The following is a 21,521-nucleotide window of genomic DNA, read 5'->3' as shown; positions in this document are numbered from 1 at the left end:
ATGAAGCAGTTACCTATAATGAAGTACAGTCTGAAAGAAGCTAGATAAATATTCAGCTAGATCTTGATAAGATCTTAAAGTGGTACTAAGATTGGCAACTTGCTGCAAATGTTCAAAAATGTAAAATTTTGCACTTCACAAAACAAAACAAAACAAAATTTTTCATACGACTATAATATCAGTGAGTAACAGTTGGAATTAGCCTATTCATACAAGTATCTGGGTGTAACACTTTGTAGGGATATGAAATGGAACAATCACAAAGGCTCGGTTGTGGATAAATCAGGTCTAGGACTAGGGAAGTGCAATCAGTCTACAAATCTCTCGTGAGACCCATTCTAGAATATTGCTCAAGTGTGTCGGATCTGTATCAAAGAGGACTAACAAGGCATACTGAAAGTATACACAGAACGACAATGTGAATGGTGATAGGTTTGTTTGATCCATAGGAGAGTGTTACAGTGAGGCTGAAGAAACTGAACTGCCAGACTCTTGAAGTTACACATAAACTATCCCGAGAAAGTCTATTAACAAAGTTTCAAGAACCAGCTTTAAATTATGACTCATGGAATATACTACAATCCTCTAAGTATCACTCACATAGAGATCATGAGGACAAGATTAGAATAAATACACCATGCACAAAGGCATACAAACAATCATTCTCCCCATACTCCATTTGTGAATCAAACAGCAAGAAATCCTAAACTGGTACATTGGGACACAGAGTTTGCAATGCACATCACAGTGGTTTGCAGAGTATGGGTGTAGGTTAGATGTAGGAGTAATGGACATGAGGCTGTAGTTTGTCAATGCTGTTGTGTCACAAATTGCAATGGAGCAACATCACTAAATCAAGTGTTCAACATGTTCTTCAGAACACTCTGAACAAGAGAAAGTTGTGTGCAAAGTTGTCCCACACACTTTTACCCCTGAACAAAAACACTGATGTGTGGACACCTGCCATGACTCTTGACTGAATGCAAAAGACAGACAATCCCCCCCCCCCCAAAAAAAAAAAAAAAAAAAAAAAAAAAAAAAAAAAAAAAAAAAAAAACAGCACTGGCGACAAAACATGATTTACCATTACAAACTTACAATAAAATTACAAAGTGCAGAAATTCATGTGAAGAGTCAATGTTCTGACGACATAACTGATATTCAAGCCAATGCATCAACAAAAATCATCAATTTTTGAAAATACAATAAACTGTATTAACAAAAAAAAATCTACTCACCAAATGATAGCAGGAGAGAAAACATATAAAAGTTATGGAAATGTGCAAGCTTTTGGAACCAGTGCCGCCTCCTTCTGGCAGAAGGTTTCAAGGGGAAGAAAGAGGAATGAAGGAAAAGGACTGGCATGGTTTAGGACATGGGGAGAGTTGCAAAAAAGTAACGCAGAGCCCCAAAGGCAGGGGAGACTTTCTGAACAGGACGAGAAGAAAAGACTAAATGGGACCACACCAGATGAGATTTGAAAGCCTCAATCTCAAATCTCGTACAGTGCAGTCCACAATAAACAGTTTTTCCTTCTCATTCTGTATGGTGAGTCTCCTCCGAGCCGGTGTTCTGGGCAACTTTTTCGTAGCTCTCCTCATTCCTAAACCACCCCAATCATTTTCCTTCAACTCTCTTCCTTCTGCTTTAATGCTTCTGCCAGAAGGATGAGTCACTAGTTTCAAAACTTGCATGTTTCCTCGACATTCATATGTGTTTTCTCATGCTATGGCTTCATGAGTAGTTTTTTTTTTATCCATACAATTACTCAAGCCAAGCCAATGTGATGCACAAGTAGAACAACATCCCACAGAAGGACTTCCTTGACAGTTTTACATGGTTGTATCAATGTTGGGGAGGGGGAGGGTGTGGGGGACTATTCAGAACATCTGAATCATTACAACCAACATCTTAACTTTTCTCTAGTTTTTATTAGTCTAGCCTGAAAACATTTTGGACGGACAGGATATGTTGGTAACCTTCAGAATATGGATTCTGAAGACGGCCAATGTATGGATGAAACTGGTCAAGACTGTAACCACATTTCATGAATGCGTTTAAAATTAAATGAGTTGTATATTACCAACGGTTCATATAAATTCAGAATTTCCAAAAGGATAGTACTACTTACCTAATTATTGATGTATCAGTGAAATCAATGTAATCATTCAGGTTTTTGTAAGATATTAAATGCCAGTAAATCAAAATAATAGCTCATTTCTCTGTGCAGGATAAGCAACCCATGACTTTTCTCTTATGAAAATAAAAATCATTCATGAAGAAAGGTCAACTCATAAGGCATAAATAAAAAAAAATATATAATATGGTTTCAAAAACAAAATACATATCACAATGGTCATGGACAAAATGTCTTTAAAAGTATTTTAACCTGTCAAACATAAACAATTTTTTTGTTTGTTTGTTCATAAGAAAGCTTGTGTGTTTCACTATAAAAAATCAAAATCCCTCCCACTGCAGAGTTAATATGTAACTGCTCAATATGCAGCATTTTTTGTGTGAAACATGGAATGAATTTAAATTCCACAATAATTTTTTTAACATAAAAATGGTTCCTGAAACCAAGCATTCAAACTGAAAAGAAATGACAATGCTAAAATAACATACAATCAAGAAATGAAAAACATTTAAAATGTCGATGAAGTAACAAACTTTTTGATGTACTGATTAAATCCCACATATCCACAAGCTTATCTTTTACATTTTGTTAAAGATGTATATTCACAAGTATCAGAAATATCTACACTTTATGAGAGAGAACCTATCCCATTTTATAAATTTAATCAAAACTATGCACACTTTGTACATTTGTATATCAGTATCAAACAATGTTTATGCTTAAAGATAGTACTTTTTCTTCATAACTGGTCTTACAATAGCAACAACTGCACATACACACAAATTTAGTACATTTATAGTCACTGAACTGAGATTCTTGACCACCTAGTTAAACAAAATAGCACTCAGGCGAGTCATTGGAAATAATGGCATTTCTTCAATGACAATATTAGGTAGGAGTCATAAAATAAGTTAAAACCAGTCAAGAGACTTCTCTGAAATTCATATCCCTGGAGAACAGCTCGACTGACGATCAGCAATGGCCATCCTATTTACATGTTAGGTAACACCTGTAACAAAAATAGAAGTAAATTAGTTAAATAATATGTGTGTCAGCTTCACTTTGAGTTTAATTTTCATTCACTGTTATCAGTTCCAAAAGCATGTTAGTGAACAAGTACACCGTACATCTAGATTCCTTCTTCCTGTGCATCCCCCACCCCCCACCTCCCTATATCACTACTTTCAGGGACTGATGGACAGAAGTGAAATAAGTGTTTAGATAGATTGGAATATTTCATTTGAGCAGTGTTTTGATAACTGATGCACTGTTGACGATATGGTTTTGATACTCATACTCCCATTTCTTTGATGAACAGACAATTACTTTGCATAGTGTTTTATTTTGTTGGCTCTCCCTTTGAAGGCCTGTAGTCAGTTTGACAAAAAATGCTGATATGATGCAAGACACTTTCAATTCAGATTTATAAGATACTTTGTTGTGGGGTAACAGATTAACGTTTTACCTTGGCTTAAAGTTACAGTACCAGTATGACAAATATGGCATTTAAAAAAAAAAAAAAAAAAAAAAGCAAACAACCCTCACACTGTGATAAATAAACAGGAAAAATAAATCTGAACTATGATCAAGTAAAGATAAACAATATTATTACATAGTGGATGTACCTATTTTTGTCTACTGTTGCATGAAAGTAACAGCTTTATCTGTTTGATTTCAGTTTCATTTTGGAGATACTGTTCTTTAAAATAATGCATATAAACAACACATGTTTTTCTGAAATTAAAATATGATTTTCATTTTGAAATTGACATAAATACCTTTACAATGCCGAAGTGTAAAATTCTCAATACAGCAATGGAATGCACAATCAACGGTGCCTAATGTCTTTCATATATTTTCTGATTTCAGGTGGAAAGCTCCAAGCCTCTAGTCTGTTGTTTGCTTTACTTGATGCTATGACCTGAAATTATGTTTATAACATTTTAGTTTCTCATAGTTAACTGTTAGGTAAATATTCACACATCAGATTTTCTTTCAAATTTTTCCTATGTGCATCTACCCAGATGCAAGAGGACTGGTCTAACATTATGATATAGTAGTTAAATGAACATTTTTTTACATTGTATAAATCTGTCCATATGGTTAACATGAGCACCTAATACATACTGCATGAGAGTGCAGGTAAAACAGTGAATTTATTTCACACACACACACACACACACACACACACACACACACACGTCACCTGTAACACAACATTAATTATACCAACTAAACAATTTTACAGTAGTGCAACAGAGGATTATGAAATGTGCACAATGTGAATCTACATACTGCATGAGAGTGCAAGTAAAACAGTGAATTTACACTCCTGGAAATGGAAAAAAGAACACATTGACACCGGTGTGTCAGACCCACCATACTTGCTCCGGACACTGCGAGAGGGCTGTACAAGCAATGATCACACGCACGGCACAGCGGACACACCAGGAACCGCGGTGTTGGCCGTCGAATGGCGCTAGCTGCGCAGCATTTGTGCACCGCCGCCGTCAGTGTCAGCCAGTTTGCCGTGGCATACGGAGCTCCATCGCAGTCTTTAACACTGGTAGCATGCCGCGACAGCGTGGACGTGAACCGTATGTGCAGATGACGGACTTTGAGCGAGGGCGTATAGTGGGCATGCGGGAGGCCGGGTGGACGTACCGCCGAATTGCTCAACACGTGGGGCGTGAGGTCTCCATAGTACATCGATGTTGTCGCCAGTGGTCGGCGGAAGGTGCACGTGCCCGTCGACCTGGGACCGGACCGCAGCGACGCACGGATGCACGCCAAGACCGTAGGATCCTACGCAGTGCCGTAGGGGACCGCACCGCCACTTCCCAGCAAATTAGGGACACTGTTGCTCCTGGGGTATCGGCGAGGACCATTCGCAACCGTCTCCATGAAGCTGGGCTACGGTCCCGCACACCGTTAGGCCGTCTTCCGCTCACGCCCCAACATCGTGCAGCCCGTGTCCAGTGGTGTCGCGACAGGCGTGAATGGAGGGACGAATGGAGACGTGTCGTCTTCAGCGATGAGAGTCGCTTCTGCCTTGGTGCCAATGATGGTCGTATGCGTGTTTGGCGCCGTGCAGGTGAGCGCCACAATCAGGACTGCATACGACCGAGGCACACAGGGCCAACACCCGGCATCATGGTGTGGGGAGCGATCTCCTACACTGGCCGTACACCACTGGTGATCGTCGAGGGGACACTGAATAGTGCACGGTACATCCAAACCGTCATCGAACCCATCGTTCTACCATTCCTAGACCGGCAAGGGAACTTGCTGTTCCAACAGGACAATGCACGTCCGCATGTATCCCGTGCCACCCAACGTGCTCTAGAAGGTGTAAGTCAACTACCCTGGCCAGCAAGATCTCCGGATCTGTCCCCCATTGAGCATGTTTGGGACGGGATGAAGCGTCGTCTCATGCGGTCTGCACGTCCAGCACGAATGCTGGTCCAACTGAGGCGCCAGGTGGAAATGGCATGGCAAGCCGTTCCACAGGACTACATCCAGCATCTCTACGATCGTCTCCATGGGAGAATAGCAGCCTGCATTGCTGCGAAAGGTGGATATACACTGTACTAGTGCCGACATTGTGCATGCTCTGTTGCCTGTGTCTATGTGCCTGTGGTTCTGTCAGTGTGATCATGTGATGTATCTGACCCCAGGAATGTGTCAATAAAGTTTCCCCTTCCTGGGACAATGAATTCACGGTGTTCTTATTTCAATTTCCAGGAGTGTATTTCACACACACACACACACACATTCACATACACGTCACCTGTAACACAACATTAATTATACCAACTAAACAATTTTACAGTAGTGTAACAGAGGATTATGAAATGTAAACTATGCAAATCCTATGAGAGAGTGGACCAAAAGTTGTAAAACAATAACGAGACCTATGTGACCAGTTAGGTCAGTGCTGCTGAGAGACTTTAAACGCTAAGCATATAAAAAATATAAATACTATTTGAAATACTGTGTTGAGACAAAATTGGATTCTTCATTCTTACTAGTCTCATTTTGTATAGACTTTTGTCTAAGTACAAATATGAATACGTTAATATCTTCTTCTGTGAGTTTTTGTGAGGACTGTTGTTGACCACCACCATTCAGCTTTCTAAGTCACATAACAACACAATTCTCTATCAGCTTCCTTCACCATCATATATTTGAGGAATATCCACAAATATAGAATTATCTGTTCTTTGTACCCAAAGTTAATTGTGGCTGCTCATTTTCTATTACCTGTACGTAACTCAATCATCTTTACTCAGTGGCAGATAAAAAATACAGTTTAATAAAATTTTCTCGGGCTTCCAGCCACGTCAGGTGGTTAAATCCCTTGAGCTTCGACCGAGCTCTCCTCAGACATTGTCAAGTGGTAAGAATGACTGCTGTGTTGTCGTTGCCGCGTCGTTATATAGTCGCACTGCTGGCTGTGACATTACTGTGGTGTTCACAATGGGATGAAGAGGAAGAGGAGAATCCATTGGGCACCCACTTACAGATTGGCAAAACACCTGGCCAGCCTCCTTGCGCTGCATGTGTGTCATCGTGTGCATCGCATCAAGAACACCGACGACTTTATCAACAGAATTAAACAACTGCATCATAGTCAAGGAGATATAATGGTTAGTTTGGATGAGGTCTCTCTGTTTACACGTGTTCCAGTCAAAGACTGCATAGATCTTCTCTCCCAATTATTTGATGCACAATTGTGGGGCTGTTTAAGCACACATTGACATTGTCGTATTTCCTACATAGTATTTCGACCAGTTGGACGGCATGGCTATGGGAAGCCCATTAGCTCCATCCATGGCCAGCCTTTTTACGAAAAGATTTGAAGACCTCACCTCGGACACGGCTCCAGCTAAGCCAAGTTGCTTTTATCGTTACGTCGATGACACTTTTATCATCTGGCCCAATGGTCGTGAAAAACTGGGAGAATTCTTAGAACAATTGAACAGTATTCACTGCAACATCAAGTTAACGATAAAAGTCGAAGCAGATGGTGCATTGCCCTTCCTTGACGTCCTTGCTCGATGGCAAACCAATCAATCGGCACCTCAGCCAAGGTGTCTAAAGGAAACCGACACACACAGATCGGTATCTGCACGCTCCCATTTGGCACAAAAACTTGGCGTTCTAAATACCCTCGTCCATCATGCTAAAGCCATCTCAGACACTGAAAGTCTGCCACTAGAACTGAGCCACCTCCGAAAAGTCTTCCAGGAAAATGGGTACAGCCACGGACAGGTGTCACAGGCTACATCTGGTGTGACACGCAAGAAACACACCAACAGAGTAGAGAACACCACTGAAGAAGCAAGCAAGGAACTTGTGTTTTTGCCATTCTGTGGTACAGTGTTGGGTAAAGTTAGCCAGCTCCCGAAGAGAGATAACATTTCATCCGTGTTCAGGCCCCCAGCAAAAACTCGACAGCTGATGAGGCTTGTGAAGGACGATCTAGGGCTTAGAACGCCTGGAGTGTACAAGATACCATGTCAGTGTGTCAGTGTGGCTGTTACTACGTCGACCAAACAGTACGCACTGTGGAGCAACATGGGAAGGAACACGAGAGGTGCTTATGCCTACGCTATCCAGAAAAATCAGCCGTGGCAGAACACCCCTTAGAAAACGGACATCGAATTCTATTCGACAAAACATCTGTCGTTATGAGGATGAAGGGATTTTCGGATAGTGTCGTAAAAGAAGCTACTGAAATAAAAAAAAACCTCTGAAAACACCATCAACAAGGACAGCGGTTTGCAGCTCAGCACAGCCTGGGACCTGGTCATTGCGAGGTTAAAGACAGGCGCGACGGACGCGGGACGAAAACATATACGGCGAGGAAGAGAGCACTAGTGAAGTCACAGCCAGCAGTGCGGCTATATAACGACACGGCCATGGCAACACAGCAGTCATTCTTACCACTTGACAATGAATAAGGAGAGCTTGGTCGAAAGCTCGTGGAATTTTAACCACCTGATGCGGCTGGAAGCCTGAGAAAGAAAAAATTTTAATAATTCATATTGCCGCAAAACCATGCATTCATACAAAAAATATGGTGTAAATTCCCTTATCATCCTTAAAATTTAATAGAGTATAATTTCTTGTGTGAAAATCAATTCCACAGATGTATATCCCATTGCATAACTTTACATGAACTATAAATACATGTCAAAGTATTAGAAGTCTGTATGAGGCACTTGGGGCTATCACCAGTTGATGGCAGTATTATTCTTGTGATAATTAATGACATTCAAGAACAGACAACCAATATTTACATAAGCGAAACAGCAGCTGCAATATAACTGCCTCTCCACGTAGGTTTACAGCCCTGGAGTATGGCACTGTTGCACAATTTTTGTTTGCTAATGGGATTGGAATCTAATGAATTTTTATGAAGAAATACTCCTCATCTATAGTGAAATGGGTCACTCACATTTACATGCTTACAATAACTGTTAATTCTTCAGTGAACTTGTGTGCTTGATTAATGGACACAAATTCGCTGAAGGCTGGATGTTTGTGATTGATATATTTGGGATTAAGCACGGAAACGACTTTAATACAAAAGTGAATGTGTAATGACTGAAGACTACAGATATTACCCTTCTATTAATTGGCCATTCATGAAGCATAACACAAAGCACCACTAATTATGTTATTCCAAAATCTACACGTAGTGGATGCAATGAACATGGATTCCGTAACACAAAAAGCAAAATATGCTAACATAACAGCACCACTAATTATGTTACTCCAAAATCTACACGTAGTGGATGCAACGAACACGGATTCCATAACACAAAAAGCAAAATATGCTAACATAACAGCCCTGTCTACAACGAGGTCATGAGACGTGGAAAACGAGTTCAGAATGGGGGACAGATATGGAGCAAAACTGACCATGTCCTTTCTGTTTGTCTTAAATGATTTAGTGGGGGAAAAAAAGAGAATGGGTGGATGGGAATTTGAAATGCCATTGTCCTGAATGCAAGTGCAATGTGATACTCACTGCACCACCTTTGCAGCTCACATTAAACTAATTAAAAAATGTTTAAACACAGGGGATTAACTGAAATCTTACTAACAAAAAGTATTTAGAGAAATATATACACGTCACATTAAAATTTACCCTGTTCTTCACAACTTCCATGCAGAAGATCATCCTCCCTGGTCCAGGAATTCTTGACAGAAGTGCCTTGTCCTGGAAAACCAAGGGGAAGCATTATAATCAAGAATTTTTGTTACAAGCATTCAGCTGAAAAATTGAATTATTGTAATTTACAACAAAACAAATGGATGAATCAATTTTTCTATGCAAATACCATATGCTGCACCAAGATAAATTAATTGTGTTTAATACATACAGGAAGGACATAAACAGAGATTAGGAATAAAGCCATTTTCACACTGTGTTCCAAATATGGTTTCTAACTGTGTTTCATATCATGATTTCCGCTACTACTTAGCGGCTAATGTTTGCAACATGTTTTGAAACACGGAAACAGCTAACAATAGCAGCGTCAATGCACATCAAAGGAAACAATGTTACTAGCCACCTACCGAACACCACCGCTGCATGGCACAAGCATATATTTATATTTTGTGGTGTGTTTTCATGTGCAACTATTGAGTTCGTTTTGCAAATAATGGAGTGGAGAAGACAACAGACACTGGAGTTGGTATTGCTGTACCACGCACAAGAGTGCCCGTGGAATGTTCAATGTAAGAGGTATAAGAACAGTAATAAAAAATATCTCTCTACAGAAAACTGCTACTGTTCTTGACAACAGCTTCAAGAAGAAAATCCAATCACTTTTCATGCAATACTCATGGGAGGGCATAAAAGTAGAAAATACTGTAGCAAAAAAATTGGCCAATGGCACAGACACTGTATACAAATCTAAATGATTCAGTTATCTCCTACTGCAGTTTCTCAATGATGTTCAAAGGGTAAAAATACAGACACCATCGACAAAGAGATATAAAAAATTATGATTGCTTATCTTCAATTTGTATTTTATACACTACGGTATCATCCATCCACAGTTATTTTGCCATGGTACACTTCCTTATAGACTTAAAAATTAATCTGTAAACTAGTCAGAGATTTGTTTATATGAGTTAAAAGTTTTGAGTATTATGTTTTGGAGTGCAGGAAAAACCAATACAGTATCATCTCATCTCTGTGTGCCTGGGATCATATCATCTTTCCTTAAATCATATGAATAATAGCTTCCTTGTGAAGTATGTTGGTTCCTCACTGCAGCATTTTTCCTTAAGAAATTATAGACACACACATAGCTGTAAGGGTGAAAATTTGTGCCTTCTCAGGTTGCAACAACATAGGTTTTTGGAAGATGCAGAAACTGAAACCATAATACCAAATGTGTTCTCTCCAACTGTTCTAGCCCTAGACAATCAGAAATTAACAGTTCTTTCTTTTGAACCTTGAACATGCCTCCCAAGATAAGGTTTCATAATGTTTTCCTGTAATGGAAAATGTTGTCACAGCTGTCAATGACAGCAAGTAGCACAATGATAAATGACCCCTTGTAACTGTAGAACTCATTCTCATAAGGCAACAGGGCACTGTGACAATATGTGTTTTCCATCAACTGCTCTCACACAACGGGAAAGTGAAGTACCTATGAGAATACACACACTTTTTCATGCCAGTTGTTTTCAGTCACCGGCATCTGAAAGAAATTAATTTTATTACAAGTTTTGGAAGACTTGATATTGAGAGTAGGTGCTGGCTCTTCTGTAACATCATTATCTCCACAGAAAAAATTAAAATGAATGGTTAGAAAGCAAGGCGGCTGCAATGCCCCTTCTCAATCGCTTACCAAATTATTCAAATGCAGGACAATAAAGATAATGATGAAGCCTATGCCAGTGATCAGCATGTGACATGCATGCTGAAGAAACTGTCATAAATACAGGAGGCACTGGTGAAACAATATGTGAATGTGCTCTTGCTTCAAAAACTTGTGTCGATTTCCCTGTCACATTCATAAGCAACATAGATACCAAGGAACACAGTCATGTATTTTGGGAATATAAATTCAGTTTTTAAAAGAAAATTTGATAAAATACATATTTAACAATGTAAGGAAAGACAGATAGCTATTTACCATAAAGGTGACATGTTAAGTTGCAGACAGACACAATTAAAAGATATTTATAGATTAGGTTTCAGTCGCTGTCTTGTTCATAAAAAGAAACACATACATGTTCATTCAACCAAGCAAGCAAGCACAACTCACACACATGAATGTCATCTCTGGCAGTTCAGACCAGAGTTTCCATTGTTTGATATTTAACAATGTTTTTCATTTAACTGTCATTACATAACGCCTCAGAACTTCCATCAGGTATCCACAAGCTATTTCAGATACAACTGGCTTTGAAATAAGAAACAAATAAACAAGACTCTGAAATGAATCTCTCATTGTCAAAAACACAAAGTAGAAAAACAAATTCTCTGGTTGACTGGAATAGTTGTTTTCAAATCTTGTGTGTGTGTGTGTGTGTGTGTGTGTGTGTGTGTGTGTGTGTCGGCACGCGTGCAAGAGAGAGAGAGAGAGAGAGAGAGAGAGAGAGAGAGAGAGAGATTATTTATATTTATTACAAATGATGTTACCTTATTTGCCACGATTTCAGAATCAGTGGACAACACTGAAGTTAAGTTTCAGAACACAGAGCCATCTCCATGTTCAGCTCCAGTACCAAGCCATTCTGCCAGCTTTTCTATAGATTGTTTTTGTCCACCATTGACAACATCGCCTTTCTTTTCGTTTGTTTGAATAGTTGAGTGTTAATAGTGCGCCACTACATACCAAATCAGTTTCCTCATCACTAGACATAATGTAGCACATAATACAAATAACAATGGAAAATGGCATTGCAGATGATGTGAATACACTATGAGAAATGTTTGCTACCAATGTGAAAAGTGACCTTAACAAGAAACAAAGTTGCGAATATGTTGCAAATCGGTGTAGGAAACATGTTTCCAACAGAAAATTGTTTCCTGTGACAGTATGTATGCAGCTTAATATGCCTATAGAACAACTCTTCTTCCTTGACTGTTGCTGCAATTCTTTGCAAGTTTGTGGGCCATATAAAACAATGGATTATATACTACACATTAAAAGACACCTATATTAAGAATCTCAATGAAAAGTATTATTTTATTATTATTATTATTATTGTTGTTGTTGTTGTTGTTGTTGTTGTTATAATTATTATTAAAGAAGAAATTTTTTTTTTGAATACATTATGGGAGTGACAGTGATAAATATGTTACAAATATTTACTACTAAAAACAGTCTTGATCACAATTTATTTAGTACGGTGACCGGTTTCGACCACTACTGTGGTCATCTTCAGAGTGATTCTCTAGCAGAAGGAGGTTCTTACTCATTGGTCTGAAGATGACCACAGTAGTGGTCGAAACCAGTCACCGTACTAAATAAATTGTGATCAAGACTGTTTTTAATAGTAAAGAAGAAATTGCCTTTTTTATATGTATACATGAATGGAAAACTTGGTGTGTGTATTCTCTCTTTCTCCAACTCAGTGCCTCTTCTAAATGGTGAATGGTGATTTATAATCATATATGTTTATACACAAATGTTTTAAAAATTCAGATCATATAAAAAGTCAAATTTTAACAAGCTTTTTTTACACAAAATTAAAAAAAAACTACAGATTCTGATTATACACTCCACAGTAAAATATATCACAAACCTGTAAATTATATATATAGATGAAACCATCATAACAGCCAGCAAAGAGCAGGTTCCTAAAGAGTCGTAAACAGACTACTACGCCAACACCTGCAGTCAATCGATAAACTTCTGCGCCACTCTGCAAACACAGAAACATTAGACATTCATAGTCCGAATGTGTGTGTGTGTGTGTGTGATAACAACAAGTAGAACTATAAAATGCAAAAATGAAAATAACAGTAGCAATTAATCAGTACATGTTATGTGATTACCAGTCTAGTGTATGCCTTTCAATGTGACATCACTTTGGCAGCTTGCTTATTTATTGAAGCAGATTTTTTTACTTGGCAATGGGGAGCTATGAGACCATTGCCCACAAAAGTAAAGATTCTGGGTTCGAGTCCTAATGTATAACATAGTTTTAATCTACCATTAAGTTTTAAAAAAAGTGCACATTCCATAGCAGAATGAAAGGTTCACTCTGGAAACAATCCCCCACACCATTTGTTCCCAGTACCTTTTCTTCCGGGAGCACTAATCCAACAAGATGTGAATGAGATCTTCTTCAAATTCTGAAAAGTAATGGAGAAGTTGTGGCAGAAATAAAGCTGGGATGCCAGGTCATGAGTTATGCTGGGTATCCCAGTCAGTAAGAGTACTGCCTGGGCAATGCCAGATTTGCGGTTTGAGTTTTAATCTGCTACAAGGTTTCAAAACAATGTTAACTCCATTGCGGAGTGGGAAAGATTCATTCTGGAAGTAGTTTATGGTGGTGTCTTAACATGAATACTGCTACTATGTTGTCAATGTGCACTGCGATGCTAGTGAAATTAATGTCACGTATGCTTCTGATGATTTGATTTTGCATTAAAATATTTTTTATGCCTGAACTAAATATTAACACATATGGGGTTGAAGATAATAATTACACAAAATAAAAAGTTCAGTGTACAGTCAGTCCCGGTTATTGAGAATTTTCCAAACAAAAGTAGTAGCCTTCAATTTCTGCAAGACGGAGTGAATATGCATCTTTTGTGACAGCTTACCCCCTGTCCTTAATATCAGATGTATAGTGTTTTCTGCTTTGCTCACAGTGTTACCACTCCAGAAAAACAGTGCAAACAGAACTGTGATATGGGCACTTTATGAGAATGAATTTTCCGACGATGTTACTCAATCTTCAGAATGTGGGAAACTTCTTGTTATTAAAGTTACACTAACGCAATATGTGAATGAAATCTTAAGAATACATCAAGTTTTCATGTACTTCAAACCAGAAGTCTGTCACAGTTTTTCTAACACAAGATATTTCCGTTAAAATATGACACACTATGGTCTGCTTGCGCATCAAGTACCAAGCAGTCACTTGTATGGTTTTGTTATGGGAACTGGGTTGCTAGGTTTATCATTAACCCGTTATGAATTTTTCTTATCTGCCTATTTATTTCTAACATGACAAAATATAAGATTTGTGTGTGTTCATTGCAGCGAGAAAACGTATATTATATACGTGAGGTAGCATTAAGAAATAGAGAAAAGGCAATACAAACAATATTATTTCAGTAATACAGTAATTATACTGTAAATACACTTAGTAATTATTTTGTGTGATACAGACTAAATTCCTGCAGTGAAATTCATTTGAAGTGTGTTGCTGATAAGGTCTCCTGCTGCAGTAAAAAGAAGAAGAAGAAGAAGAAGAAGAAGACATCAAACAAAACCACACAGTGCAAGCACGAAGTGTTGTGGCGGTGGCACCAAGGTCTGCAAACTTTGAGTGTCTGCTGCACTTACAGGTATTGTGGGATTGGAGGAATGCGGTCCGTACCTCCTACATGGGCTGCAACTGCCCACTCCCCCTGCCCCCCCTCCCCCTCCCCCCCAATACTTCCTACCGTAGCTGTCAAACCAAAAGTAATTTTGAACAGACTATAGTATGAGACCTAGGAGGAGTGTAAGTTCAGTTCTTGTTAGACTATTGTGTGATATTATTTTATATTTAAATATCAATTAACATGACAATGCTTTACAATTAATTCCAAATGTTGTTTTATTTATTTGTTTGAGTAGCCCTTTTGGAGGGTGTGATAAATCAACTTTGGTTTTGCATCTTCGTATTTAATTTTTGTTGCTCCCGGACTTATTTTATTCTTTGAGAGTGTCATTCATTTTCTTGCTGGGTCCACTTTCTTCCTTTTGCAGGCATCCTTCTTTCCTGAAATCCTGCCTTTTGTGTTGTTTCTCTGAAAAGTATTCTGTTATCAATTATGCCCATTCTAATTCCTGTGTTTTTCATATCTTTTTAAATTTCAATTAACCATGTGGGTTTGGATTTGTAGCTCTTTAGTATATAGAAGAAACTGTAATCTTCTTTCCCTCAGTACATCGGTTAGCTTTCTTACAGAACTCTCTGTTTGAGCTTAACTTGTATTTCAATTTAGTATTACTTTTAATTCCATTTGCTTTAATCTATATGTAGGTCTACACAATCAAATGCCTGTGTTAACTGACACACAAGACACATCTAATGGCCTCATTTTTTTAATTGCAATTCTGCCATTTAAACAGTCAATACTCTACCAGTCATAAACAGCATATTCAGCGGAAAAGTTGTCTCAAAATTTCAAGCTATGAATGACTCAGAACATTGTATTTTCGGACGTGTGTCCTCTGTACAAAGGCCATACTCTTACGCTCCTTAATGTACTTCTTAACATCCAATATCATTTTTTGTAATGAGCCACTGGAGATGGATTTTGATTATGCTGTAAGATCTGATGTCTGCCGCCATAGTTGAGTGATCAGTGTAGACGGCTGCCATGCGGAGTGCCCACACTCAATTCCTAATACTGGGAGGACTAGTACCGGCTGCATTTAGCCTCACAATGCTAACTGGGGAGCTACTTGGCTGAGTAGCAGCACTTCCAAGATCTGGAAAGTCTGTAAAATGGCCAGGAGAGCAGTGTGCTGACCACATACACCTCCATAGAGCCTCTGTATGACGCCTCAAGGCAGAGGATGATATGGTGGCTGGTAAACATCCCTTGGGCCTTTACGGCCTGGATGGGGAGCTCATTTTCGTAAGATCTGAAGTAATTTCCACATCCAATTACTTGAGATTCTTTCGTTACCTATACTGACAAACTGTTACTACTGTGTTTACATTATATTTATCAACCTTACCATGTATACACCTTCTTTCATTAATAGCCCTCTAAGAAATAACTAAATGATTCTACAACGTGTGATTAATGCTTTTATATTTCATGCATACCTATCTACTATGTTATCTCTTTCTTAAAACCTACAAAAATTAAGATCAGTAATGCGTTTTCTAATAACCTATTACTAAGCACTTAAATGGTTATAAACACAAAGTCAGCAGGAGTAGGTTTAATAATGAATAAAAAAAAATAGGACTGCAGATAAGCTATAGGTTCACGGATAAGCTACTATGAACAGCATAGTGAATGCATTACTGTAGCCAATATAGACACAAAGCCCACACTTACCACAGTAGTACAAGCTTATATGCAAAATAGCTTCGCATATGATGAAGAGACTGAGGAAATATAACATAAGATAAAACAAATTATTCAGATAGTTAAGGGAGATGAAAATTTAATAGTCCTGCGGGATTGGAATTCAATAGCAGGAAAAGGAAGAGAAGGAAAAGTAGTAGGTGAATATGGACTGGGAGTAAGGAATGAAAGAGAAAGCTGCCTGGTATAATTTTGCACACAGCATAACTTAATTACAGATAACACTTGGTTTAAGAATCATGAAAAGGGGTTGTATACATGGAAGAGCCCTGGAGACACAAGAAGGTTCCAGTTTGAGTATATAATGGTAAGGCAGAGATTTAGGAACCAGGTTTTAAATTGTCAGACATTTCCAGGGGCAGATGAGGACTCTGACCACAATTTACTGGTCATGAACTGTAGATAAAAACTGAAGAAACTGCAAAAAGGTAGGAATTTTAGGAGATGTGACCTTGATAAAGTGAAGGAACCAGAGGTTGTAGATAGTTTCAGAGGAAGCATTATGGAACGACTGACAATAACACGGGAAAGAAATACAGTGGAAGAAGAATGGGTAGCATTAAGAGATGAAAGAGTGAAGGCAGCAGAGGATCAAGTAGGTAAAAAGACGAGAACTAGTAGACAAGAGGTATTTGACTTAACTGATGAAAGGAGAATATATAAAAATGCAGTAAATGAAGCCAGGCAAAAAGGAATACAAATGTCTCAAAAATGAGATTGACAGGAAGTGGAAAATGGATATGAGGGTATGGCTAGGGCACAAATGTATGGATGTAGAGGACAAATGCATGGATGTAGAAGCATTTGTCATTAGGGATAAGACAGATGCCACATACAGAAAAATTAAAGAGACCTTTGGAGAAAAGAGAACCACGGGTATTAATATCAAGAGCTCACATGGAAAACCAGTCCCAAGCAAAGAAGGGAAAGCAGAAAGATGGAAGGATTATATAGAGGGTCTATATAAGGGTGATGTACTTGAGGGCAATACTATGGAAATTTAAGAGGACGTAGATGTAGATGAGATGGGAGATATGACACTGTGCAAAGAATTTGACAGAGCACTGAAAGACTTAAGTCAAAACAAGGCCCCAGGAGTAGACAACATTCTGTTAGAACTACTGGTAGCCTTGGGAGAGGCAGCTGTGACAATTCTTCCATTTGGTGAGCAACATGTATGAGACAGGCAAAATACCCTCAGACTTCATGAAAAACCTATACTAATTCCAATTCCAAAGAAAGCAGGTGCTGACAGATGTGAAAATTACCAAACTATCAGTTTAATAAGTCACAGTTGCAAAATACTAACACAAATTCTTTACAGGCGAATGGAAAAACTGGGAGAAGCTGACCTCAGGGAAGATCTGTTTGGATTCTGTAGAAATGTAGGAACACGTGAGGCAATACTGCTGTAGAACTTATCTTAGAAGACGGGTTAAGAAAAGGCAAACCTACATGTATAGCATTAGTAGACTTAGACAAAGACTTTGACAATGTTGACTGGAATACTCTCTTTCAGATTCTGAAGGTGGCAGGGGTCAAATATAGGGAGCAAAAGGGTATTTACAATTTGTACAGAAGCCAGATGGCACCTATAAGAGTATGGACTTGAAAGGGAAGCAGTGGTTGGGAAGGGAATGAGATAGGGTTGTAGCCTGTCCCCGATGTTATTCAATCTGTATACTGAGCAAGGAGTAAAGGAAACAAAAGTAAAATCTGGAACAGGAATTAAAATCCAGGGAGAAAAAATAAAAACCTTGATGCTTTGTCAGAAACAGTGAAGGTATTGGAAGAACAGTTGAACGGAATGTACAGTGTCTAGAAAGGAGGTTATAAGATGAACATCAATAAAAGCAATACAAGGATAATGGAATGTAGGTGAATTAAATCAAGTGATGTTGAGGTAATCAGGAAGTGGGAAACTTAAAGTAGTAGATGAGTTTTGCTATTTGAGCAGCAAAATAACTGATGAGGGTCGAAATAGAGAGGATATTAAATATAGACTAGCGATGACAAGAAAAGTGTTTCTGAAGAAGAGAAATTTATTAATATCAAGTATAGATCTAAGTGTCGGGAAGTCTTTTCTGAAAGTATTTGTATGGTGTGTAGCCATGTACGGAAGTGAAACATGGGGCGATACATAGTTTAGACAAGAAGAGAATAGAAGCTTTTGAAATGTGGTGCTACAGAAGAATGCTGAATATCAGATGGGTAGATCAAGTAACTAATGAAGAGGTACTGAACAGAATTGGGGAGAAGAGGAATGTGTGGCACATCTTGAATAGAAGAAGGAATCGGTTGGTAGGGCACATTCTGGGGCAACAAGAGATCATCAATTCAGTACTGGAGGAAAGCGTGGGGGGTAAAAATCGTAGATGGATACCAAGAGATGAATACACTACTCAGAAGGACTTAGGTTACACCAGTTACCCGGAGATGATGAGGCTCGCACAGGAGAGAGTAGCCTGGAAAGCTGCATCAAACCAGTCTTTGGACTAAAGACCACCACCACAACAACAAGCGCTTACCAATGAATACATTAAGCTGCAGTTTCTTGTATCCTTTCTGTGAAAAGATGTGTGTTGCTGAGAATATGTGCCACTAATCTTTAATAATTGAAATAATTTGAAACGATTTCTGTGAAATACATAAAATCAAATAAGACACTTAAAACACTAGAAAAAAAAGTCAATCACTTTTTTTTCTGGATTCCATCCCATACTGATAGTGGTTTCCTTTTTTTTTTTTGTTATCCTATTTCTTCTGGTCAGCTCCTGATAACAGGCAAACGAAACTCTGATTGAAAAACAATAGTGTTTATATCCAAATATGTTCATTTCCAGGATGAGAATCTTCATATTGTTTGAGTGTTGTAACATTGCTTTTACACTACTGTTGTGTAAATTGCAACACACAGAAGGAATGACCTGAATCACTTCAAAATGGAGAATGTGTAAAACAGTGGACTGATAATAAGTGATTAACACTGCATAGAGATGACAAGCACGGAAGTCAACAGTGCCTTCTTTTGTGTGGCTGGATAGGTCAGTGCTATGCCACATTCAACCACTGTAGAGCATGCGTGGAACCACTAGATGGAAGACACTCACACAAAACAATGGGTGGATACCAGAATACTCTATTTGACCACAGTTCTGGATGACAGCCACCTTGCTTGCAAGGTTTATCTGACAGAACAGTGTCATCCACACCCTTAGCTCAACAATGGTGCACTGCAACTGGTGCAGATATATTTCCATTGACAATTTGGCAGCTGTATGCCCGAAGAGTGAACTGGTGGCTCGTATGCTAGCGTGTAGAATCCCATTAACCAGAAATCACCGACACCTCAGACTGCAATGAGCATGTGAACACTGTCACAGGTGTGCTGAGTAGAGAAACTTATTTTCTTCAGATGAGTCTCACATCAACTTGTCCTACAGTGGTGGCCGTGTGCATATAATCTTGCCTACTACATACTGTAGGCAGTCTGAGCAGCAACCATTACATCAAGGAGATATTACGAGCCAGAAACACTGCCCCTCTTGCAGGCAGTTCCACAAGCACAAGCACATTTCGGCAGTGCAATGCCCAGCCTCTTTATAACACTGTTCCAAATACTGGAAATGTTGGCAACTACCACAGTTTCGTCAAATTTCATACCATCTCCCTCATTTAAGCAGTGGTTGGCGGATAATTTAATTAACAGAGACAACAGATTTCCTCTTAGCAGGACGTGGAATCCTGTACCATCCCGCATCGAAATTGAACGTTCTTCGGCGCAGCCCTGAATGTGATATATCACTGCTGCCAGTGTTCTACTAAGGGCGGCACCACTTCCCAGTCCTGGAAGGCAACAACCGTGATGGGCGGCGCATGCGCCGTGTACTGAACGGTGACCTATATAGGACATCGATTTGCAGCCTGGCGTCAGTTCTCAGTGGGACTCATCAGCATCTCCTGAAGATAGCGACCAGTTGGATTGCCAAAATATCAAGTCAAGTTGATTTTAGGATCCGGCAGCAAACCCGAAGAGACTTTCAAGACTTATTACAGCAGGAAAGCCTACAAAGTAAAACAAAAAACTTGCCTTGTGATAAATATGTGCTCTACATTTGATCAAAGTGACAAAGAGATAAGCATATTTCTCTTTCTGTGGCCTAAATAATATGTACATAGTCTTAAGTTTTATAAGTTACGTAATTACAAAAAATTATTGGAACAAGTGACAAGAAAGAACAAAACTGACTGAATAGATCGATGTAGGAATGAGGAACAAAGGAGCTAGACTGAGATAGGAATGAGTCTGAATGAAGTGAACTGTGAATGTTCTGAGGAATGAGACTGACTCGCAACTGCGGTGAACTGTGAACAACAATTTCTGGGAACAAGATCAATCACGACCAAAGTGATTGGAGAACGACTGATTCTTACAAGTCGTTGCTCAGTTTTTTCATTCACTTGGTGAACCCTTCTTGTGGACACAATGGATCACCTCTAGAACTGCTACTGGAGTCAGGTGTGTTTATAGACTTAATATTGTCAACCTTAAAATATTATACACACCTATATATGACTACTGAAGGTGGCTTTCTTACATTTTCCAATGACCAGCGTCACAATGATTTGCTGTCTTATGGTGCTGCTTTTTATACAGTTGTCAAAATCACTTCTGTTATCCAACACAAGCTGGAGGAATTACTCAGCAGTTTTTAGCATTAGTGACAAGTTGGGCAGCGCACAACAATACACTACACAACTGTCCAATACGATTTGGCATTAAGAGTGGAATTCTTCTGTCAGCTAGAATTTCCACGACTTTACACCACTGCAAACACACAACACTAATTTTGGGTTGTTCATCACTATTTGTGCCTAACTGCTTTGCATAGAGGATCCCAGGTATCATAAATGTTCTTATTTCTCTAGAATGATACTGCTTACTGCAATCAAACCAGTGGTTTACTTGGTTTCCAAGTATTTGGTTTTGTGGGCATTTACATGAAAGCCACATTGCTGGAATCATTCATGTCAATTTTCAGTTCACTGTTGCAGGTGCTCATTGCTGTGGCAGCAAGC

The 21,521-nt window shown here is 38.9% G+C and overlaps 1 protein-coding gene across 1 annotated transcript in view; it reads right to left on the bottom strand.

Annotated features, from left to right (window-relative positions):
• Window positions 1–2,334: 2,334 nt before the first annotated feature.
• LOC126164190 (uncharacterized) overlaps window positions 2,335–21,521 on the bottom strand; it is a 153,520-nt gene continuing 134,333 nt past the window's right edge. The window contains exons 11-14 of the mRNA XM_049920223.1: window positions 12,920–13,039; window positions 9,297–9,368; window positions 3,916–4,058; window positions 2,335–3,146 (exon numbers count right to left, since the gene is read on the bottom strand). Of these exons, the coding sequence (XP_049776180.1) occupies window positions 3,966–4,058; window positions 9,297–9,368; window positions 12,920–13,039 (285 nt within the window). The 3' untranslated portion in view covers window positions 2,335–3,146; window positions 3,916–3,965. The remainder of the gene's footprint in view (window positions 3,147–3,915; window positions 4,059–9,296; window positions 9,369–12,919; window positions 13,040–21,521) is intronic.

Source organism: Schistocerca cancellata, chromosome 1, assembly GCF_023864275.1.
Source record: "Schistocerca cancellata isolate TAMUIC-IGC-003103 chromosome 1, iqSchCanc2.1, whole genome shotgun sequence".
Classification (NCBI taxonomy): domain Eukaryota; kingdom Metazoa; phylum Arthropoda; class Insecta; order Orthoptera; family Acrididae; genus Schistocerca; species Schistocerca cancellata.
This window is presented reverse-complemented; position numbering and strand designations above follow the sequence as displayed.